General features: G+C 39.5%; 3 protein-coding genes across 5 annotated transcripts in view; 2 read left to right on the top strand and 1 right to left on the bottom strand.

Annotated features, from left to right (window-relative positions):
* The first annotated feature begins 2004 nt into the window (after positions 1 to 2004).
* taf5 (TAF5 RNA polymerase II, TATA box binding protein (TBP)-associated factor) lies at positions 2005 to 11103 on the top strand. The gene is made up of 11 exons (XM_036557693.1): positions 2005 to 2371; positions 4383 to 4608; positions 5255 to 5570; positions 6149 to 6312; positions 6451 to 6586; positions 7117 to 7237; positions 7575 to 7704; positions 8295 to 8459; positions 9374 to 9551; positions 9762 to 9939; positions 10858 to 11103. Exons 1-11 carry the CDS (start codon positions 2005 to 2007, stop codon positions 11073 to 11075), a joined length of 2199 nt encoding a protein of 732 aa, XP_036413586.1. The 3' UTR covers positions 11076 to 11103.
* Positions 11104 to 11411: 308 nt separating this feature from the next.
* On the bottom strand, positions 11412 to 13415 carry atp5md (ATP synthase membrane subunit DAPIT). The gene is made up of 4 exons (XM_036557694.1): positions 13330 to 13415; positions 11834 to 11938; positions 11598 to 11693; positions 11412 to 11485 (listed from the first exon to the last, which is right to left on the bottom strand). The coding sequence occupies exons 2-3, from the start codon at positions 11918 to 11920 to the stop codon at positions 11604 to 11606; spliced, it is 177 nt and encodes a 58-aa protein (XP_036413587.1). The 5' UTR covers positions 11921 to 11938; positions 13330 to 13415; the 3' UTR covers positions 11412 to 11485; positions 11598 to 11603.
* Positions 13416 to 13579: 164 nt separating this feature from the next.
* The window catches only part of pdcd11 (programmed cell death 11), a 33303-nt gene continuing 22886 nt past the window's right edge, over positions 13580 to 23996 (top strand). For 2 of the 3 annotated variants that reach the window (XM_036556991.1, XM_036556993.1), the window contains exons 1-11: positions 13580 to 13691; positions 14697 to 14812; positions 15291 to 15428; positions 16701 to 16868; positions 17656 to 17814; positions 18900 to 19020; positions 20103 to 20278; positions 21069 to 21176; positions 21798 to 22007; positions 23621 to 23745; positions 23905 to 23965. In XM_036556991.1, the coding sequence (XP_036412884.1) occupies positions 14711 to 14812; positions 15291 to 15428; positions 16701 to 16868; positions 17656 to 17814; positions 18900 to 19020; positions 20103 to 20278; positions 21069 to 21176; positions 21798 to 22007; positions 23621 to 23745; positions 23905 to 23965 (1368 nt within the window). In that variant the 5' untranslated portion in view covers positions 13580 to 13691; positions 14697 to 14710. Of the gene's footprint in view, positions 13716 to 14696; positions 14813 to 15290; positions 15429 to 16700; positions 16869 to 17655; positions 17815 to 18899; positions 19021 to 20102; positions 20279 to 21068; positions 21177 to 21797; positions 22008 to 23620; positions 23746 to 23904; positions 23966 to 23996 lie in introns of all 3 variants that reach the window. The other variant, XM_036556992.1, reaches the window with a different exon arrangement.

Below are 23996 nucleotides of genomic sequence, written 5' to 3'. Positions count from 1 at the left end.
TGCGTAAGCGAGCGCAGTAATCGTTAAAGAAACGCTTCTCTGCGTAAGCGAACGCTTACGGGAATCGGGCGTTGTGCACGCGTATTGTGACGTATGTTTGGACGAACCAATGAGAAGCCGAATCTTCGGGAAGTAGGCGGAGACCCCGCGGGAGCCAATGAGAACGAAGCTGTGACGCAGGAATCTACAGCGCGTCCCCCAGTGTCGAGGCGGCGCTGCAGCAAGGGGACGAAAACGGAAAGAGAAAAGAAGAAAAGAAAAAAACTCTGTCTATCTGCACGGACTGTTTCACCTGTGTGTGTTTGTGTGCGTGTCGCTGCTGTCGGAACAAAATCTCGTATCTCAAAAATAACAACTTTACAGGAAAAAAGGAAAAACACACTTTACTTTTATTGGTCCATTCATTGTTTAATTTACACGTTTAATGCCGCGTAAAGGGCAACAGGCATTTTCAAACTATGTCAAAAACTGGAAAACGAAGAAAATGGAGATACGAGGTTTTGTTCCGACAGCAGCATATGTACATACATACACACATATATAATAAAACATAAAATGAAAAATATTATACAATTTAATAAATAAATCAGATCAAAATTAGAGGTAAAACGGCTCCCGACCTCAACCAATCACATCGCGCGCCTTCGACGTCCTTTTTGTCTCATGCTACGTCCTGGCGTACGCGCGGGTTTCCGCTTGTGCTAGTTCAATTCGATTCAGTTTACAGAACCGATTCTATCAAACTGTCCGATTCAATGAGTCGAATGTCTGATTCAACGATTCCTCGATTCCCAAGTCAAAAAGGCTGCAAACGAATAGTTAAAGGGGAATTCCACCGATTTTTCAAAATGTCTGCATAATTAAGCCGTTGAGGTATAAACAAAGTAATTCAGAGCGGTTTGGTGTGAAATGATCTGTTCTACAGAATCTTCCCGAGTCTGAATTGTTTACAGTGGTGGTGATAGGAACCCAACATCTAAAAGCTATGTCACAAAAAGTAATCTGCTGCCTGATGTCTGAAACCTTGCTTTACATCAGTAATGATTTGGCTATACATACATATATATATATATATGTGTGTGTGTGTGTGTGTGTGTATATATATATATATATATATATATATATATATATATAATATATATATATATATATATGCATATCTGTAGATGATGGCCTCACTACATACACTGGCAGACCTGACTAGAATGTGGATCCATATGGCTATGGACACACAGAAGGATAAGAAAAAAAAAGTTTCAACTACTGGGACACAGCCTTAGTTTCTAATCTCGGTGCTCAGATCCAGTGAAACGACACCAGTCACTACAAATATTAATACAAAGCCTTTTACTTTTTCATGCCCATATTTACTAGATTGCACAGTAAACATCACAAAATTTAAACACTAGAAGAGTATTGAAATATCAGTGCTGGTATCAGGATAGAAGCTTTGGTGTTACTTGGTAATGGATCAAAAAGAAAATTAAAGGGGAATTCCACTGATTTCACTTTTCCTTCAGAGTGGTTTGATGTGAAATGGTTCATTGCAAAGAAACTGGTGGTGATGGGAACCAGGGGTTGTCATGTCAACGGATTGACATGGCATTTTAGGCCAAAACTTTAACACACAAACTACCATAAAACAATGCCTCAGACAAGCATTAATAACCACTGCAATAACGTTTTGTGAGAGAGCTTTTAGAAGCATTAAACTTTTCAGACGTCTGGTTCCTATCACGACCACTGTAAACGATTCTGACTCAGTAAGTTTCCCTAGCATCAAACCGTTATGAATGACTTTGTCTACATCTCAGCCATTTAATTATGCAGAGATGAAAAATTGGTGGAGTTCCCCTTTAAAGGTATAGTCTATTCCTTATAGATATTGGACCAGCATAACGTGGGCTTGTGAATCGGTTCGACTGATTCATTGAAAAGAACCGGTTCAAAAGAAACGACTCGGTCACGAGGACTCGCTTAGCAGTTTCCGCGCCCGGGGAGAAAATGGCGGCTGTGCAGGACGGAGGGAGCGAGCTGGAGGGCGAGAAGGAGCCGCAGCCCGAGCTCCTGAGCGATGGCTCCTCGGCGCCGGCCGCGGCTCCGGCCTCCAAGCCGGAGGAACAACAGCAGCAGCAGCAGACCCTGCTGGCCGTGCTGCAGTTCCTCAAGAGGAACAAGCTGATCGAGTCTGTGGACGCGCTGCGGCGGGAGGCGGGACTGGCGGAGGAGCTGGACGAGGCTCCGGGCAGCGAGGCTGGAGGAGGCGGCGGAGGAACCGCGGCAGGGATTGGCGACAGCGGGGACGCTAGCTCTCTCCTCAGCCGTGTGGCTGGAGCCGCCCAGAGCGGAGCAGCCTCGGCGCCGGCTAAAGGTGGGCTTTCTGAACAGAAAACACGAAGGAAATGCGTTCAAAACATCAGGTCAGCTTGGCGCCAGAATGGAGCTGCTGCACCATTTAAGGTGGAACGGGAAAATTCGAACAAGAAGTTAGCGAATAGGAAGCCAACTAAAGCCTTGTTCAGTCCAGGCAGTCCGAGAGGGGGAAAGAAAATGTGTGCTACTGCTTTGATTTATTTTCTGGCAGTTGGCGTGTCTTTTACAGGCGTAAACAAACCGTTCAGTGTTCAGGTTTGGTAGACTGACCACTAACAGAGAAAACACAGCAGGAGAGGTGAACTAAAGGTAACAGTAGTAAACAGTAGCAGCGCGTCAGTCCATTCAGTTAATGTGCAGCTTGGGTGATGCAGTTTATAACATGGGCTAGTTTGACAAAGCAGAGGTTTGAGGATGTCTTAAAGACTAGAGAACCTCTTATGTATTAAAAAAGGGTGGGACTGCACTGGGGGTGGGCGATGTGGCAAAAATATTATACAGTGATACACAGTGTGCATCACAATATTGTTTGACCGTTTCATCAACTGCACTACATTTCAATTACACAGGCCGGTCATGCTGTCTCTGCAATGAAACATGCTGTAAGTCAGTGTTCTTTAAGTACTGACGATATCCATCATATGCTCAGAGAAGCAAAGTGTGACATCATACCAACAAAAATATTGTCGTATTTTCCTCCCAGCAGCCGCATGACGTTCAATATCACAATGGTTTTAAATATATCAAGGTATGGAACAATATTTATGTGATTTGATAAAGTTGAATGAGCCTGTGCTTCTAAAATAAAGTTCTGCTAAAATAAAGTCAAGCCTGATATAGTTTGTTTTGATGCTGTTCTCCTCATAAAAATGAGTCCAGAGAGAATCTTACATTGACATCAACCAGACAGAGACCACTTTTCCAGAAAAATGGTTCAGTATTTATTTAGTTTTGTGTGGTTTGAACTGTAAAAACAGTCTGAAGTGCTCAGCAAATGACACACTTTTCAGTTAACTGTCAGGTCCTGAATACAATGTCTGTAGTGCACAAAATAGAATAAACAAAAACAATTTTATGGAATAGGATGATAAAGCATGTTATCTGACAGTATCACTTAAACTGAAATTGAACTGTAGGGAGCACTAGCTGTGATGCTGATGTTTTTAATGTGCATATTCGGTAGTGAAGCTTGTAAGGGAGTTCCACCATTTTTTGCTTTCTTTTTTTATTTTATGCCTATTTCAATAGTTGAGATGTAAAACTCGTTCAGAGTGGTTTGATTATGAAATTGCTCATTGTCGAAAAACATACAGACTCAGATTTCCTCACAGTGTTGATCACATGAACCAGGGGTCGAGATGTCTATAACACAAATATAGCCATTTTATTTGCCATCCAAAAGACCAGTTAAGATACTCCTGCTTTCTGTGTTTTTACATGGAATGTTGTTAATGGCAAAATACATAAGTGATATATAAGACAGCGTATTCCTAAATGTTTCATGTAATCATTTTCTGTGAGGGAGGTGTTTAGAGGCAGTAGTGCTTCAGAGGTCTGGTTCCTATCACCGTTGCTGTGAACAATTCTGACTTTATAAGTTGGTCTAGAATGAAGCGTTTCACAGCAATTCGCTTTAAAAGGCTTTGTTTACATTTAAATATGCAGAAATGTTAAAAAAAAAAAAATCTAATATCAGTGTATACTTCTCCAGTCTTTTGCCAGATATCTGAGGATAAATAGTTATGAAAGAGTACTGGAAGCTTATGGAAAGTGGTGATATGGAAGAAAATGGTACAGTAGAACAAAATGTAGAAGTACCAACTATAGTCTGACTGTATTGGATTGGATATCAGTGATGCGATGATATCATCTTCCATGGTCAAGCAAGCAAGCCTTTACTAAGTTAGTACTTGAAAATGCTGGAAACGGCCAAAAATGAGCTGTGAAGTGCTGCAGGTTTTGTCAATATGAAATTTCCTCTATCGTCTTGTTTATTGTTTTGTCTGTAGGTGGAGAGGACCAGCCGGACGTCAGCGTCGTTCTTTCAGCGTACAGCCAGCAGGGTGACCCGTCCTTGTATCAGACCTACTACAGCGGGTTGAAGAAGTTCATCGAGTCAGTGCTGGACTGTCACAGGGCCGAGCTGTCACAGCTCTTTTATCCACTCTTTGTGCACATGTACCTGGAGCTGGTCTACAACAACCATGAAAATGAAGCCAAGGCTTTTTTTGAGAAGTAAGTCATGACAAATGCGCAGCTTGGTTCTTGTTCCTGTTCCCGGAAAGGCCCCTGCCACCCATGTTGTAGTCTGTTCCCTGATTAACCTAATTCAGCTCATCAGCACATGAAAAAGCCTCAAATCTCACACAGTCAGGTTCTGAAACTGACCATAGTATTTATTTGTAATCAAGGGGTCTAGATGTCATTCTGCTTCATATGCAGTGTACAGGCTGGTATGGCTAGATCTTCAGACAGTTCGTAATCTTAGCCCAGTATCTTTCAAAGATAGTTGGTTGAATGAAATAGTTTGGTTTAAGATGAAGTTTGCAATATGCAACAAAACAAAATGTGACATAATGCATTTTTACAATAATGATCAATATCGTCAAAAAGCCTATCCATACTTCAAGACATGTGCTGCTATTGTATTTATCTTTGCAGCAGTTTAAAGTAAGTTTACGTGACTTGTGAGCTTCATTAGCCGCGTAGCTCCAGTGCGGAACTACATAAGCAGAATTCAGACACCAAACATGTCTAGGCTGATCAACCACATTTATAAAACAAGAAAAATTATGTAAATTTGATTTTTTTTAAATGAAATTATTGCTTTAATTGGAATCCAGAAACTGAATTAATGCTTAATGCTGCTTGCTCTGTTCAGGTTCAGTGGGGACCAGGAATGTTACTACCAGGACGACTTGCGGGTGCTCTCTGGCCTGACCAAGAAAGAGCATATGAAGGGCAACGAGACGCTGCTGGACTTCCGCACCAGCAAATTTGTGCTGCGCATCTCCCGTGACTCCTACCAGCTGCTGAAGAGGCACCTGCAGGAGCGGCAGAACAACCAGATCTGGAACATCATCCAGGAACATCTCTACATCGATATCTTTGATGGCATGCCACGCAGCAAGAGCCAGATAGACAGCATGTCAGGCAGCCTGGCAGGAGAGGCCAGACGTGAAGCTAATAAGGCCAAGGTGAGGAGGAGTAACTTTCTATTCGTTAAAGAGGGGAATTTAGTCGGCCTGGTTTTACGAGTGGTTCCCAGGCCAGTCTTCAAGGATTTGACAGTGTCATCAGTTACATTGTTTTTGTGTTGAGACCAGCCATTATGTTTGCAAAACCTTTTTTTTTTAATATCGATAATGGCATCTTTTAGCATATTTTAAAAAAGCTATCAGCAATTTATAAAGATGGTTGTGCCTTATCGTAGTATTTAATCACTTGGCTTGACAAGTTTTGAGCTGGGAAAAATATATAGACTAGCACAGAATGTGTAGGAACATCTAAATTGAACATGTTCTATTCTCTCTATATGCACAGTATATTTAACTGGTGTACATTAAAGGTGGCCATATATTGTACGCTTTGTGTTTGTTTTGTGTGTCTTGTTGGATTTTCCGAATGCTTTGCTTTTCATGACTGTACCTGCTTTGAAGCTTCAAGAAGTGCAACCAGTAGTTTTGAGCATGTTTGAGTCTGAATTGTAATTGCTTTTCTTTATTGTTGCTAAGGTCTATACTGACCACAACCGCTGTTTGTGTCGTGGTTACAGGTATTCTACGGGTTGCTGAAGGAACCAGAGATTGAGGTCCCCCTTGATGACGAAGATGAAGAGGCAGAGAATGAAGAGGGTAAACCAAAGAAGAAGAAGCCCAAGAAGGACAACATGGGTTCAAAAAGCAAGAAACAGGATCCTAATGCACCACAGCAAAACAGGTAGGACTGAAATCCTGAGGCTTCACAAGGCAACAAGCCGATGCTTTTGTCAGCCAGCACTGCATGATCTGTGCTAGCTGAAAAGCTTGAACAAATAAATATGGCCATTATTTAGTTTTCCACTTCTTCAATATATAGGATTCCTCTTCCGGAGCTGAAGGACTCTGATAAACTGGATAAAATTATGCACATGAAAGAGGCCACCAAGAAGATTCGGCTAGGTCCGGAAACGTTGCCTTCTATATGCTTCTACACGTTCCTCAATGCTTATCAGGTAGGATCAGCTCAACAGGCAGTTTGTTGATTGTTTTTCTATACTGTACAACCCTGTTTGTTGTTGGGACACTGGTCAAAATGATGGGAAAATATTTCACTTTCAACACTTCAGAAATTGGTCTCCTCAGGTTCTAAATGCTAACAGTATTGTTAAAAGAAGAGGTGATGCAACACAGTGATAAACATGCCCCTGTCCCAACATTTTTGAAATGTGTTGTTGGCATCAAATTCAAAATGAGCATATTTTTCAAAAAACAATAATATTTTATCAGTTTCAGTGTGTGATATGTTGTACTATTTTCAATTACATATAGGGTTTAGCTGATTTGCACATCATTGCATTCTGTTTTATTTACATTTTTTTGGAAACAGGGTTGTATGAAGTATATTGTCCTTATGAGACCGAGTGATGCACCATGGCCTACACAAGATTTTCTGCTGTATCTGAATCCTGCCTATTATATTCAGTGGAATTGCATTGTGTTTGAACTAAGCTAAAAGCCAACTCGACGCTCCTGTGCTCCTCAGGGTCTGACAGCAGTAGACTTCACAGATGACTCCAGCCTGATAGCAGGAGGTTTTGCTGATTCCACAGTGCGCGTGTGGAGCGTCACACCCAAGAAACTTCGCAAAGTCAAATCAGCAGCGGGTAAGCTTGAGCTTTTGGCTCCCAGGGTTATTATAGTTAACTATAACTATTACTAAAATGAAAACTAGCAATGAAAAAATGTGCTTTTTAACTTTAGTAAAAATTAAACCTTTCAAAAACTGTAGAACTAAATCAAAACTATAACGAAAATGCAAAACTAAGGGCATGTCAGTGAGTTCAGCTCTCATGTAGTGCATACAGAAGAGGATGTTGCTGATCACACAGACAAAATTCTCAAAATTTCCTGTTGTGCATATTGTACTGTGTGACATCTGTCATTTTGATTGTGAAACATGCTGAGATCATGCTGTAATTTATCCCCCTCTCTCTCTGTCAGATCTCAGTCTGATAGACAAGGAGTCTGATGATGTGCTGGAAAGGATAATGGACGAGAAAACAGCCAGCGAGTCCAAGATCCTGTACGGTCACAGTGGACCAGTGTATGGCGTCAGCTTCAGTCCTGACAGGTTAGAGATTAAATCCAAAGTAGCTCCCAATTTAGTATCTGTTGAACTATAGAGAGAGAAAAGGCAGTTGGCTCGTGGCCGATGTACCACATTATAGCCATTATACAACCAGTCATAACTAAGTTATCGACGCTTGAAAAGAGAGCCACGTTTCATAACTGTTGGTTTAGATTTCAATCAGAATCTGATTCAGATTTCTTTCTTCAATAGCCGTTGAACACTAGATGAAAAAGGTTCTCTGTAAAGTATCGTTGTTAGCAACCAAGACAGTTAACTTATCTTAGTTTCTTGATGAACATGAAATGAACATTTCTGCAGACTGCAACCTTGAGAGTAAAACGTGTTTTTATGTTTGGTCTTAACATGTGCTTTAAAGCATGAATTGCCAATTCACAACGCGATTAGTGATGTGTTGATTTAATTGATTAGTTAATTGATTAATTGATTAGTGATGTGTTGATTAATGATTAGTGTGTAGCTGCTATGTGATATATAAAAAACTGAAAGCCATATATTCCATTTGAAGCTTCACTATGTCCCTATCTCCTTCACTGTGGTCCAGCATGTCAGCTTGTCTATTTGTTTCACAGGAACTACCTGTTGTCCAGCTCTGAGGATGGCACAGTAAGGCTGTGGAGCTTACAAACATTCACCTGTTTGGTTGGATATAAAGGGCACAACTATCCAGTGTGGGACACTCAGTTTTCTCCATACGGTTACTACTTTGTGTCTGGAGGACATGACAGAGTGGCACGGTGAGGCATGAGACATGGCATTGGCTGAAAAGTCAGCTTGTGATTTAAGCGTATTGTATTTGTCTACCTTAATGGCATAATATAGGCCCTGTGTTGGCATCAACATCTGATCACTTAGATCCATTCGTGGTGGTTGGATCATTATCCAACCAAGAGACAGAGTATTTACACTTGACCGTTAAATAAGAATATGAAGCATTTTGTAAACATTGTTAACATTTTCAAGATGTACCATTCACTACCCAGTCCATACGGTCCATGTATGGAAACTATACTGCAAAAACAGCCCATTTTGAATTTGTTTCTGTGATGTAAGGAGAACTAATTTACATAGATCCACATATTCAGCCTACAGCGGTTTAGCCCCATCCATTCATGTTGAAGTTGTTTGATTCTAAGGGATAAGGAGAGGTTGAAAAAAATAGTCACGTAAAAATTAAATTGTTTTGGTACATAAGACCACACAGATGTTGTAAGTTGGACCTCAAGGGTAAAAACAAGAATAATCTATACAACATTTTGCAGTTGTAGACAGTTTCAGACACTTTAATAGTGTAAGAAAAGACAGTGGTGCATATATATTTGATCACAAACATGGTTACACATGGTATTTTAAATGCATCTGCTCACTACATCCAGATTTGAGATGCAACTTAATGGTAAATGTAAGCAGAGCCATAGATGTGGTGTAGCTGTATGTGATTGGATTGACCAAGTTGTATTACATCATGTTCATTGCTAACTAAATTTATAGATGTCATAGATTAATTGTGGAATATTTTGTTTATTTGTGGAATTTTGATTTACAACTCAAATGTAAAGCTTGTCTGTCATGCTAGCTCTGTTTGGTTTTAAAAACTGATCGCAACACAGTCAGAATAGAGTGTGATGTAAGCCACTTGGTTCCTACGCAGCTTGTGGGCGACTGACCACTACCAGCCGCTGCGCATGTTTGCTGGACATCTCGCTGACATCACCTGCACACGCTTCCACCCCAACTCCAACTACGTGGCCACGGGGTCAGCTGATCGCACCATTCGCCTTTGGGATGTTCTGAATGGGCACTGCGTCCGCATTTTCACAGGCCACAAGGTAGGCTTTTGCGATGCTTTTATTTTAGGTTGGGTACATTTTCATTTGACAATTTTATTATAGTTATCTTAAGAAAAAACAAATGGCTAACAAATTTGTTATTTTACCTGCCAAACACATTTTCTTGTATACTTAGTAATCTTACCTCTTTGTAAGTTTAGCTTCCCACCCACCAAATACATATTCATTTTCTATATTTCTCCACTTCAGGGACCTATTCACTCCCTGGCATTCTCACCCAACGGGAAGTACCTAGCGTCTGGATCGACGGATGGCAGGGTTCTGTTGTGGGACATCGGCCACGGGCTTATGATCGGTGAACTGAAGGGCCACACCGACACAGTCTATGCTCTTAAGTTCAGCAGAGATGGCGAGATTTTAGCTTCAGGTATGTTCTACATCTGTTTCTGTGCCTCAGTCTCACACAAATCTTTCAGAGTAAACCCAGTAACTTGGTGAAAGTAACACTATGTAGTTGATAAACCAAGATCTGTTTGGTATGTAAAGTGTGCTTCTTTAGTTTTGCACTGGAGCTACAAATCTAATGCAGGTAACAAGAGGGAATTAGTTTGTTTTATTTTTTCCAAAAAAGTTAGCAATAGGGATGCAAAATGAGAATCTGCAGATTTTTGCTCTAAACATGTAATCATCAATTAGTCAATTTATTTTTTACTTTGGTCAGTGTTTGTTGGTTTTATGAATTGCAAAATGCATTCAGTTGCTGCTGCTATGATCTGCCAAAATGCCATAGCATAATTATGCATGACAGCAAATGTTCCTGTGTTTCACCTGTTAATTTAGCCTACACACTGGGTTAAAAAGCTAAAAAAAATAGGTCATCTGCTAACTTGGATTTAAATAAATGAAAATATCCCATATTTTATGATGAGTGCTGGTATTAAATTGCCACTGTGGCTAACAGCAAGTCATGGATTTTGGGAACTAGACAGCATGATCGTGTGTCAGCATAACTACCTCCATTAGCTTCCAATCATTAACAATTTTTAAAAATCTTTATTAAATATGTATAAAATTGCTGGTTTAAGATCAGATTTGTAAGTTGTCTGATTGCTGGTTTAGATGGTCTTCTTTTCCCCTAATTTATTCATGTTTAGCAAGCTTAAAATTCCCCACAAGGGGACACATTTAGCAGTCAGCTTTTGATGCCTCATCAGAGCAGTATTTGCATCAATGACACTGTGTCCTTGTTAATGTGTCATATTAAGGAAGATGAGCTGAAGGAATTCTAGATCAGTGCTCTAATATCTAAACCACGTTTTTTAAAACATTTCTTTCCCCATCACAGGCTCCATGGACAATACAGTACGGTTGTGGGACGTTTTCAAGGCTTTTGATGAAGTAGAAACAGATGACTTTACTGCAGCTACAGGCCACATTCATTTACCTGACAACTCACAGGAGTTATTACTGGGAACATACCTCACAAAAGCCACACCAGTCATCCATCTTCACTTCACCAGACGCAACCTGCTACTGGCTGCCGGTTCATACAACTCGCAGTGATGATGCTGGCGTGGATCAGTTATGTGGACTCAATAACTTCCCTGTAATGCTGCATGCATATGATGCATGAGTCAAAGGATCTGCACTGTTCAGCTACACCTTGTGTTACTTAATGAGATCTTCAAATGATAAGACTAGATGGGCTCCTTCATCGTTTAAGCTCTACTCAACCCAGAATGAAAATTGAGTTAAGTAATCTTAATCTTAGTTTGACTAACTTAATATTTTATTTGTTTACACATCACTGCCATGCAGGGTTTTTTCCTTCAGCCCCCCATTCTGTACAGTCTTTTATAATGGTGTCCAATGTGTAAATAAAACATGTTTTCTATATGATGGAGTTTTGTGCAAGTTTTATTCTTAACATGGTGAAACTCAAGAGAAGACAACCAGTGGAATTATAAGACATCCTGCAAAAGAGTGAAAGAGAAAAACAAGGTCCAAAAATTACTATCCAAATGTTAACGTAATATACATTATAATGCGTTACTGGGTTTTAAGACACCTGAATGAGTGACTTACTATAAATCAGCTCGCTGTCACAGCCTTCTGCTTCTTGGGCTTCAGCTTGAAGAAGAGGATAATGGCAGCAATGCTGGCATATGTGGCCAGCACGCACTGAGGGTGACAGAAAAAGGGTCCAGTAAAGACCAAGAACACATTTCAAACCATTTTATTCACTGTCAATCACATGGAAAATAGGGCTTTTTTAAACATATCATGGAGATTCTGTAAAGGACAGTTAAAACATTACTTACATTCCTCCTTCCTGTGATGGTGTACGAATTGAAGTACTTGGCAATACCAGTGAACTGGTGCTGTGTTCCAGCGTCGTGTCCAGCCATGGTTAATTAAATTAGTCCCTGTTGAGACATTGATGTAGTTCAGATGAAAATGCTATTTTTGGCAGATTTTTCTCATACAGAAACAACGAAAGGGTCAAATGTTTAGAACATTTAAGGTGAATTCCACCATTTTTTCTAAATTTCTTCCTCATTCAATCGTTGCAATGTAAACAAAGCCATTCAGTGCAGTCTGATATGAAACGGCCCACAGTAAAGAAACTGACTCTTACTGATTTCTTTACAGAAACCAGGGGTCATGATGTCCACAATGCAAATATAGGCATTTGTTTTGCTACACAAAACAATCAGTGAACCTATATGTTCCAAGTTTTTATATTTTATATGGAGCTGAAAAAATAGAGCTAAATCTGGGAAGAAAAAAAAAGATAAAAACTTTTCTGTGAGCACTATTTTGTCTTATAACGCCCTTCATGCACTTCTCTGACATTTAGTTTTTTTTCCCTTTAATATACATTCTAGGCCAAAATCTTCTCTTAAAAGTACAATAAAACATTTTTAACCATTTAATCTAACAGCCGTCCGTGAGTGAGCTTTTAGAGGCATTAAACTCTTCAGATGTCTGGTTCCTATCACCACCGCTGTGAGCAATTTTGAAGTTTCTCTAAAATTGTACAGAAATTTCTGAGCAGAAAAAAACGTGAATGAGTTTGTTTATCTTAACAAATAAATCATACAAATAAAAAAAGAAAAACTGGTGTAATGTAAAACTTTTAAAACTAATGTGGCCAAAACGAATGATCTTATTAGTAAGATCCTGTTTTCCCATAACTGACCCCTTTCATTCATTTTGGCAACTTTTGTGTTTTTTGATTGAGATCACAATCCTATCAAATGGATCTTTTAATGGCAATGAAAGACTAGACACATTAGGATTGATACTTATCAGTAAGCAGAGTAGTTTTCTGCGCTAGGCGTCTGTCTTTCACGTCCTAATTAACGAAGATAAATGACTTGCAGGGCAGGTAACTGTGATACTGGACAGACGGTCACCTCCAGCTCCAGATCAGCACGACAGCAGGTCTCCACCATGTAAAGCTGGCTAGGTTTGCTATGCTAGCTAGGTTAGTTATGTCAGCCAAAAGGCCAGGTATCGCCTCAGCAGTTTATCTTGTTAAAATACAGCAGACTTGTTAATTAAGACACAAAGTAGCTCAGAGTCTAAACAAAATCTGCACACAGAGGAGCCGAGAACGAGACTAACGATAACCCAGTCCTTCTGAAAGCTAGCTAACTTAGCTAGCACGGCTAATGAGCCCGTGCCCTACCTTTGAGATACGTTAATAAAGCGCGAACTTTCACTCTAAAGTTACATTTCATACACGTTCACGTTATAAAACCAAGGAAAACACACTTGAATCATATTCTGTAACAGTAAAAACGCTCCTTACCGCCCAAACTCAAGCTCTAGCCCTGCTCCTGCTGAACTGGTTGCCCTTCAAGCCGCAGCTTCTACAGGAGGAGAGCGTTGGAATGGAAGTCCCGCCTACTTCGAGGGCTGCAGATGCTGATTGGTCCGTTTCGGAGTCAGTTGCTCCAAAACGAAAGGTTAATTGGTTCACTCTAATGTCAATCAACTGGATTCCCTTCTCCAATTGGCCCATTCTGCTCTCTCCTGCATTAACTGTTAAAGCACGCCTAGGGATTTGTCTTTCCGGGTCGCGAACATGGCACGCTTCGAGAGGAACATGTGAGTTTCTCTGTATGAAAGTGGCCGAAACAGAACAACTGACCCCTCATCGGTTTGTAGAATGTAAGTGGATCGTAAGACGCGATCGTAAGTTTTTTCTCCTTTGATGTCAGGTACCGGTAGTCTGGGTGGTGAAGGTGTTGGCTCTGCTGTGGAGCTGTTTTGTAAAGCACGCTGGATTCTCGCCTCAGTACTCGGTGCAGCACAGTTCATAGTTTCTGCTCAGTTGTGTTGGTTTTATCCCTTTTCTTTCACTAATCTGGAAAAATAGGCAGTGCTGTTGTTAAAGGGGAGGTCCACCGTTATTTTAAATGTCTGCATAGTTCATTTATTCAAGTGTAAACAAAGCCATGTGGAGTGGTTAATTGTAGAGAAGACTACTGACTCTCTTTACTGAGAATAAACCAGAAGTCACAGTGTCTACAGTGTAACAGTGTAAACACAGTAATTTTGTTTACTGTGCAAAATGACCAGTGATCCTAAACGTCTTCTGAGGTTTTGTGTGTAATATAGATAATAGTCATTTCCTCAGAGTTTTTCTATGTGATGTAGATAATGGTAATTTCTTTTGGGTACTGTTTTGCCTCACAACTAGAGTTGGGCGATATGGCAAACTGTAATATCACAATACTTCAGGATGTTTTTTTACGATACACGATGTATCACTGTATTTATTTTTTCTGATCTGATAAGCTGATTCTGATCTGATAAGCTAGAACAGTAGTGCCATATTTTAAAAATACTATCAAAATCTTATATTAAAACTAATTATGAAACAGTGTTTCAGACACAAAGTGACCCATTTTTAAACATTTAATGTAAATGTAAACAGATTTTGTGAGATATGGGGCCATTAGGACCATTAAACCGTTCAGACGTCTGGTTCATATCTCTACCACCGTGAGCAGTTCTGACTCTGTGTTTCTCTGTGTGAGCATCTCACATCAAATCACTCTAAATGATAAAATTACGCACAAATCAGCAAAATTCCTCTTTAACCTGTTCTGGCATTGTTATTACGGTGATGCTCTGTGCTAATGTTTCAGTTTTGCCTTGTATTCCTCTCAGATTTGTGTTGAATCATGACATCAGTGGAGGAGGATTTTCCTCGTGGTGGCTCGGCCAAAAAGGCCTCCGAATCAAAGGCTGCGAAGCCTCCTGTGGAAGTAGACAATCTTTTTGAGGTAAGTGATGGTGGTGGTGAAATACTTGGCATTTATTTTTAGTTTTCTTTTGCCAAGAATGCATTCTTGCACTAACCAAAGTTATGTTTTTCCCTTGAATGGCGGCGTTTCACTCAAAGACACTGTGAATGATGCCTACTTTTTTATTACAGTTACTAAGGGTGTAACAATATCAAAACTGTATTGAAAAATAATAACAGTGTATCTACCCTTCGTTTGCCATCTTTTGTGGAAGCTACCTTCAAACAGTGGGAGTGTGTGCTGTTTCAGGACAGATTTGTTACAGGATTGTATCCGATATCCATTCCAGCATTTTCTGCTGGCCTGATATCTGGTACTGGATCAGTGCCATTGCTAATCAAGGCAATTTTAAGATGTAAAATATCGGAAATCAAAACAAATCTTGACCTCGTTCACAAAATGTATTGTTTCGTTGTGCCCTTAACAGTCAACAATCAATGTTATGCGCGTCTTTCAGACTCAAGAACCAGCAGTGAAAAAGAAGAGAACGGGAGCCAACAAACAGGAGGATGGGAAGGCAGCCAAAAAGCAGAAGAGAGAAGGTGGTGGTCTGAAGCTAAACACTCTCACCAATGTGGATATCCTTCATTTGAGGGTAAGAGATGACAAAGCATTTTTCTTTCCTTAACAAACTTTATTCTTTTGACACAGATCTGGCCCTGTAAGGGCTTCTGTTCCAGGCAGAGATTAAGGTTCTGTTTCAAATCAAGCCCTAGTTCCAGTTACTGAATACAGAACAGACGCGAGTGACCAGTCAACCCTTTCTGGAATATCTGTGATGCAACACATAAACAAATTAAACTACATACTTGACTTCAGTAGCATAGCAATGAGCCAACTGCTAACTGGCTTGCAAATGTATGGCAAGTGGCCTGATGGCTAACAAAAAGTTTACAGCTTGTAATACATTTCGACATTTACAACACCAACATTCAGAATGTAAGAATATGTACAAACATTGATGTGAATCTCGGGTGTGAGTGTTCTAGTGCACTAGGATCACTTGTACATTTGGACACCAGTAAGAATGACTTAATCCCTGCTTAGTTTGCAACATATGGAACAGAGTTGCTTTAAGACGCATTCAGAGTCTAGTATTGAAAGGTCATTTCAATTATCCTTCGTCTGGACTTGAAGAACTATCTAACCCCAAAATGGCGAAGTTGTTAATAATAAGTAAATGATAAAGATGGTAGTAAAAGTGAATAACGAGCTATTATTAAATAAACATTTATTGTTTTATTTATTGTTGTCTGGGTTGGGAACTTCAGAGTGGAGCAGTTGTTTAAATGTTGGCCCTGTTGTTGATAGTTCAATCCCAGGCGATGCTACAACCATCCTTGGTGGTAGTCCAAGTCCAACATAATTAGTCTCACTATATCTGGTTGTAGGATGGTTCCTCCCTCTCCCACCCCTCACTCTGCGTGATGCTAGCCAATGCAGCCATCTGATAGCTGATGTAACAGACTTTCCAGTTGGTGTTCTCCTCCAAGCATGTTGAGCTGTACAATGATGTTGCGTTGGCAGCAGTTTGAAAAGATGGTATGTGTGTGCTGTTATGAGTCACCCTGTAAAGCCTGAAAAGTCAGAGGCGTCGGGTCAGATGTCACAGGAGTTTTTGGGCCACGTTATACATCTTTACATATGTCACATGCACAGACCCAAAACGAACTTCTGGCTTGATGTTTAGATCTCAATGGCCATAGGTTTTATTACACACTTCTGTAACCTAAGAATAGCTCAACCAGTTTGCACTGAAATCCCTGTAGTTACTGAATAATATGCCTTAGTATGTAATAAGCCTGAGAGTTAAACTAAAAATTATCCTACAGTTGTCTCACCGCAGATCTTTTTTCCCTTTTTTTAGAATCTGAAAGTGGGTACTTTAATGCTTGGCTGTGTGAAGGAAGTTTCAGACATTGAGTTTGTACTGGGTCTTCCAAATGGCCTCAAAGGCTTCCTGCCCATCTCCAGCATCTGCGAGGCCTACAGCAAGGCCCTCAGTGAGAAACTAGACTCTGGCGGTTATATAGAGGTAAGTAGCGCCAGCATTTGTAGACATTCTGAATGAATAGTGTTGCGCATTGTGCAAGGCTGAGGAACAGGAACATGTGTAGTCTTGGAATATCTCAATATATGTAGCTTTGTCTGCAGTATCTTCCTATGAACATCTTTAAACAGTAACAATCTTCCACTTATTATCCAGTGTCAAATGCATTGGTCATTCAAACATACAGTAATTACTTACAGTATGCAGAGTGATGCAGCAAGCAAGTTCTACAGACATCCTTTTTTTGGATTCATTCATAAAGCACATGATATCTTTGTTTACCCTCGACAGCTTCTTGCTTGAAATTAGCTGCCTGCTCATATGGTGCATAGAAAAAATAGGCTCAACGTCCATTTTCTACATGCTGTGTCACTTCTGTGCTTCTGTAGGCTGTATGAATGCTTTAGTCTCTTAAAGAGCTTATGTCCTACATTTTTCTTGTGTGTTATTTATTTATTTCTTTATTTGTTTTATCCTCTGAGGTCCGCTTATTACATTTGTGTGGTTTCAGTTATAATTCATCTTTACATGTTGAATTCCCAGCCTTTGTTTATTACTTGGTTTAGAATTAAACAGGCTATTTTTGACTGTGATATGCGATATGTATCTGATTGGCTATCTTGCATTGTGCTTGAGACTGTAACACTTCGTATAACATCATTGTGAATGGGGAAGCTAATTTGCTGAGGGCTGAATAGGCGAATGTATGTAAATGCATTGGTTTTCGTGATGTCATAGAAACAATAAAATTCATTCATTCATTCGTGTACAGGATGACTCTCCCTCCCACCTCCTCGTCCCGGGCCAGCTGGTCAGATGCGTGGTGTCATCTTTGGACTCGTCCAGAGAGGGCTTTGTCTCTCTCAAAGTATCCATCAATCCTAAAGATGTAAACAAGGAGCTCAGCTCCAGCTCTCTGAAAGCAGGCATGGTAAGTATATCAAGTATATCACAGCTATTCGTCGTTCCTTTATTTTGTTTTTTGGGTTTTAGTAGTGGTGTCAAAATAATGCATTAACGAGATAAACTGTCAACAGCACTAATTTTTTTAACCTTAACACATTTTCTTAGTTTGACCCTTCAAACTATTTATAAGCTTGTACCCTGAGAACCAGCTGATCGTGCAATGTATAGTTTTTGTTTTTTTAAGTGCGATTTTGTTATGACTCCACAGCTGTAGTCCTCTCTTCAGATACAGAGTATAAATCACAAGTTCTCTTGACAAACCCAAAGTTTGTTCCAGCTGCTGTCACGCTATGAGCTTGTTTATCACTGAAGTACATCCAGTCCACAAGCAAAACTCACTGCTGATGTGGCAGTTCTGTAAATCAGCAGACTTGCAGGAAAGCTTATGGCAGAGAAACTTACAAGAGTGATAGCAAATAGCTGTAATTCCCTTTGACGCACAACACATCATCAAACTGTCAGCAAGATGCTGTTTTCCCAGAGGAGCTGAAATATCTGGAGACTGTTGCTTTCATTTGTCAGTGATGAAATCTGGAAACTGCATTCAGCTTGTTTTCATGTTCACACTGCATTTACGTTGGTTTAATGTTAAATCCATATGAATTATTGGAAGTAATAAATGCGTTCTGGTTAAACTTATTTTGTCCGCTATCGAAGCTGTAATAAAGTTTTCTTTAGGGTCAAAATATGGCAAAAAGACAAATGGGATTAATCACGACGTGATCAGTCACACTTAACTACACAAAAGAATGTGTTGAATCACAACTTATTGTTTCGGTGGTTTGACAGCCCTATTTTTTTTTTGTCCAAAATTAACTACAAAAAACATCATTACATTCATTTACATACATGAAAGTTAAAAACATTTTTATTTTAAATTTATTATTTCAGAGCTGCATCATTTTCTGACGGTGACAGTGTATGTTTGTTTGTTTGTTTTTAGTAGGTATATATTTATACGTTTTTAGCATTGGTCCATTATATATGTTTTCCCATTTTATATATAGTGTCCCATTTTGTCCATTAACTGTATTTCCTGTGTGGTTGCAGACTCTTGGTGGTTGTGTGGAAAGTGTGGAAGATCATGGTTTTCTGATTGATATTGGAATCTCTGGAACTAAAGCCTTTCTGCCCAAAGACAAAACAAATGAAACCAAATCACCCAAACAAGGTAAAATATCACGGTCTGGCTGTGATATTATCCTTCACAATGCTCGTAATCCTAGTTGTCTGCAATATGCAAATGATCCTGTATCCAGTCTTTGAATGTATTATTGTGGGCTGTTAGGATAAATCGAGGCTGTCACTTGATTCAGCAAACATATGTATTTTGTCTATACAGTAAAGCCTTAATGATGTACATAAAATTAACTAACATTAGAGCGGTGCAACTCTTAACCAGTGTTCCTCTCACATGTAAAGCAGGAGGTCATTACCGATCATACGATAACGTTTAAACATCTCATCATTTAATAATTTTTTATAATTTATACCGTCATAAACAAAAGTTTGAACACCCCTGGTCAAATTACATGTTTTGTTGTTTTTCTAAGTAAAAACAAGTTAAAACATCCTCAAATTCAGTAAATAAACAGTCATTGTGCATCAGAATATGCAGGATTGTTCTCTGTTGAGGAGGCATAAATAAAACATGGAAATTGACCAGGGGCACCCAAACTTTTGCATACAGCTGTCTGTAGAGAAGTATATTGGGCTGATGTTTACATTTGATCACCACAGATTGTGATCAGCTCATCCTCTAATCAAGACAGTATGTGAACACTTGCCCCTTTAAAATGTATGTTCTGTATCCAGGATGGCTGGGGGGATCAGAGCAGAGTAGGCGTAGCCTACAAAGGCTGTACTGTGTTTAATGCATTTATTAAACATTTTGCAGTTGTGCTGAGAGCCCTCCAGTTATTTTAAGATATAGAGCAAGGAAATGAAGCAAGTTCTGTTCATTTTGCTTGGCATCCACAGCTGAACACAGTTGGGTGTAAAAAGTTAAAATAAGTCAGGACTGATGGGTTTACACACACACACACACACACACATACACATACACATACACATACACATACACACATACACAGGTCAATCACAGTACCTTGAGATCAGGACAGCTCTGAACACATTCCCATCACAGATGTGGTTACATTTTTCTTTTAAATGTATACAAATAACATCCAAATGCATTTTAATGGAATCAGGGCCTTGGTAAGCATATTGGGTCACAATAACCTTGTTTTACAGACCTGAAGGTGGGTCAGTATGTGACGTCTCTGGTGACTGAGGTGAAGAACGAGGGTCGAGTGGCGCGTCTCTCTAGAAATCATGCAGCAGTCAGCCAGGCCTGTGCTGAGACCCAGCACGGGTGGACACTGAGCAACCTTGCCCCTGGATTACTGGTGAAAGCTTGCATTAAGAAGGTACGATATTAATCACACTAATCAAAGTGTTATGCAGTGGAAATGGTATTATTTTTGATATGATGAGGTCTTAAAAAGGGTTTTAAATGCATTTAATTTAATTTCTTAATTGTGCAGCTGTTGTGATTATTATTATTATTATTAGTATGATTATAGTATGATTGTTGTATTATTATGTGATCTCCTATCTTTGCATGCATACAATGAATAAAATAGATAACATTTTAATATTAATAAAATAATGATATGACGGTTTTCTTAAATTATTGCTATTAGCACTTAATGAAACTCTTTTTGGCCAAAGGTGGATAAAAGACCTGAAAGGGTTGAGAGCTGACATCACAACAGGATAATGGTTATATATTTATTGTATTATTCCCAAAGTAGTAAATCACAGTGTCACAAATAAATTTTACTGGTTATTCTTAATTAGGGTAACTTATTGCAAACAAAGAAAACGTCTTCATCTGTATTAAAGCTTGCACATGGGCATTTTATTGCAAATGTCATAATGCAGTGTCTGTTTATCTTCAAATGCTGTGTACACCTTTAGCCTTTTGTCTACTTTTAAATAAGCTCAATTCACATTGGTATTCCATACCAATACCTGTATTAGTATCAGGTCGATATTAGCATTCTATTGGGAATCAAGTCGATCTTCCGTTGCTGCCTATTATTTATGTACTGGAAACAAAATGGTAGTTAACCACATATAAGCAATCAAGAGTCATGTCTGTAATTCAGCCTTTATGGCTGTGTGAACCAGTGTGTTTGTGTTCTGCATCTGTAGGTGACTCTTCACGGACTGATAGTGACGTTCCTCTCGTCGTACAACGGCGTGGTGGACTTCATGCACATTGACCCAGATAAAGCCTCAACGTACAGCGTAGGTGACGAGGTAAGAATTTACATACAACATATGCAGCTCAATTAAGGTTGATTAGCTCTTTTCAGTGTTGAAATTGTGGACAGTAAAAAGAGATGGAGTTTTGAGGAATGTTTCACAACAAGAGGCTGTTGGCGAAGAAAAGGGCAAAGTAAAATTGCACTGTCAACAGAAAGGAGTTTTTTTTGTTTTGTTTTTTTTTCTTCTTCCTCTTTCATGAAATATTTACTACATTGCACTATTATCACTACTTCCAAACTTTGGTCCTGTAAAATCAGTTTTACTATATCAAAAATGTTTATGATGTAATGACACAAGATGTTCTGAATACTGAATGAATAAATGGTAGGGAGGCTTGTAAGATCTGTATTGTATCCAGAAATTAAGATTGAATGTAGTGTAAATATGAGATTATTATTATTATTTTTTTTTTTTTAACACACCCCTTTTGACCCAGACCTATGCAGATTATGCAGAGCCCAGTTTGGGAATCACTGCATTAGAATAAGCCTTTTGTAATAATATTCAGAGAACTGAGCATTAGAAAATGCTTGCAGTAATTATCCATATCAGATGTTAGAGAAAACTGTGTTGTTCTAATGTATTTGACCCTGCTGCAGCACTCATTTCCAGGTAAAAGCTCGCATTCTCTATGTGGAACCGTCCGCTCGCCTGGTGGGCCTTTCACTGCGCAGCCACCTTTTGCCGCCAAGGGGCGATGTGTTGGAGCGTGCAACAAGTGACCGTATGGGAGCGGTACTGGAGGGCTGTAAGATGACCGCTGTGCATCACCACTCTGGAGCCATCATGGAGCTGCCCGGTGGAGACGTCGCATTCATACACGTGAGTAACACCACATGTTCTGGTGTGGCAAACAGCACGATTTTCCCCTCACTACAAATGTTATGCAACCAGCGTGTATGTAGTTGTTACTAAAGTTCAGTCATGTGAATAAGGAAGTACACCCTGAACTTTTTGGGGGTTTTGACATATGTGGGCTTTTGAGTACTTAATCTTTAGTTAAACGGTATGCATAGATAAACATTGTAGAATTAAAAAAACAATAGGTATTTGGTTTTGCAGTCATTTTATATATATATAAAAAAAAAGAACCGAGATGTCATTTTTTTGTTGAAAAAGTAATTGCACCTTTTGGCTTCAGTAACTGTTCTGCCCCCTTTGGCAGAAAAACCTTTATGTAGGGATTTCTTATAACTGTCTACCAGTTTCTAAAATCTGGTGAGAGAATTGTTACCCATTCCTCTGTGCAGAATTCTTTCAGCTGTGCAATGTTTGAGGGGTTTCTTGCCTGTGCAATCCCTTTCAAATACTGCCAAAAAGGCATTTCAGTGTGATTAAGATCTGGGCTTTGACTAGGCCATTCCATAACCCTCCATTTCCTTTTATTTGAGCCATTCCTTGATGGACTAATGGACATTCTCTTCGAGCCCTCCGTGTTTCGAAAAAGAATTTATAGTCGAATTTGTGATTGCAAGTTGGTCCGGCAGCAAAGCAGCCCCAAACCGTAACATTTCCACCACCGTGCTTTACAGTTGGTTTGAAGTTCTTCTGATCAGATGCTGTCTTTGGTTTTCACCAAACGTGGCTTGTGGTACGGTCTTTGACTCATCTGTCCAGCACATTGTTCCAGAGGTCCTAGTCCTTGTCCTAGTCCTAGTCCTAGCAACCGTTAGTCTTGTTCTTTTTAGACTGCAAAGGCTGGCGCACTTCACATGTAGGTCAAATTTGTGCAGTCTTTTTCTAATGACAGGTGAACATTAGAAATTCTGACAGCAACAGTGGCAAAGACCAACCTGCACATGCAGGCGTAATGATATCACACACTCCAATAACAAAGTGCAAACCAGACCAGATATCTGAGGTTAAAATAAGGAAAGTTCCTCTAAGGTTTTCTCTAACAATGTATGGATCATTAGCAATTAATCAGGTGCTCCTGATTTCAGTCTGACACCTTTGAAGTAGTGGTATATGTAGGGGATTACTTGCATATTGGAGCCTGAATTTTTGTCTATATGTTTGGCCTGTTTTTTGTAGTTAACAGTATGTCATCCAGTGTCTGAAATGTCATGAGCAAGTCTATTTAAGATTATTTTACTTATTCGACGCAGTTTGAGACAAGTGTGAAATAAATGTAGGCATGCAGTTTGCACAGTGCTGATTGGTGGAATATATACACTTCAGACACCAAATATGTCTTGGCTAATCAGCTACATTTGAAGTAAGCAGGAAAAACCGGCTAAATTTGATTTGATACTAAGCTGTTCCTTTAACTCTCATGCAAAACATTAGTGGGGATATTTTTGTCCTGTGTCCTTCATCCTTAATTTGAAGCCTAAAGAAATATCGCAGACAGAAATGTTTAGGTTCTTCGCTGATGTTGTTTGACACGTCATGACAGTATTATGAACTCGCTCGTTTATGTGATTGATTTCCAGAAAAACCAAATGAAGGAGCCCAGAGAGGAGTTCAACCCGAATCGCCTGCTCGCTCAGCCTGAACACACTCTGAGAATTACAGACTACAGCCCAATGGAGCAGATGCACCTGGCCACACTGCGCAAGTGAGCATTCCTGAGTGTGTTTGTGTATTTAATGAGTGTTTAGTGTGACTGTTTACTGAAGCTGAATGAATTGAGGAAAATATCTTATTGTGATTTTCTGACCAATCTTATTCATTCATTCATTCATTCATTCATTCATTCATTCATTCATTCTTATAGGAGCACCATTGCAGCGACCTACTTCAGTTATCATGACATTAAAGAGGGGCAGCTCATTGAAGTGAGTGAATCAGAATTTACTGCAGATGCTG

This window comes from Colossoma macropomum, unplaced genomic scaffold (genome assembly GCF_904425465.1).
Source record: "Colossoma macropomum unplaced genomic scaffold, Colossoma_macropomum, whole genome shotgun sequence".
Classification (NCBI taxonomy): domain Eukaryota; kingdom Metazoa; phylum Chordata; class Actinopteri; order Characiformes; family Serrasalmidae; genus Colossoma; species Colossoma macropomum.
This window is presented reverse-complemented; position numbering and strand designations above follow the sequence as displayed.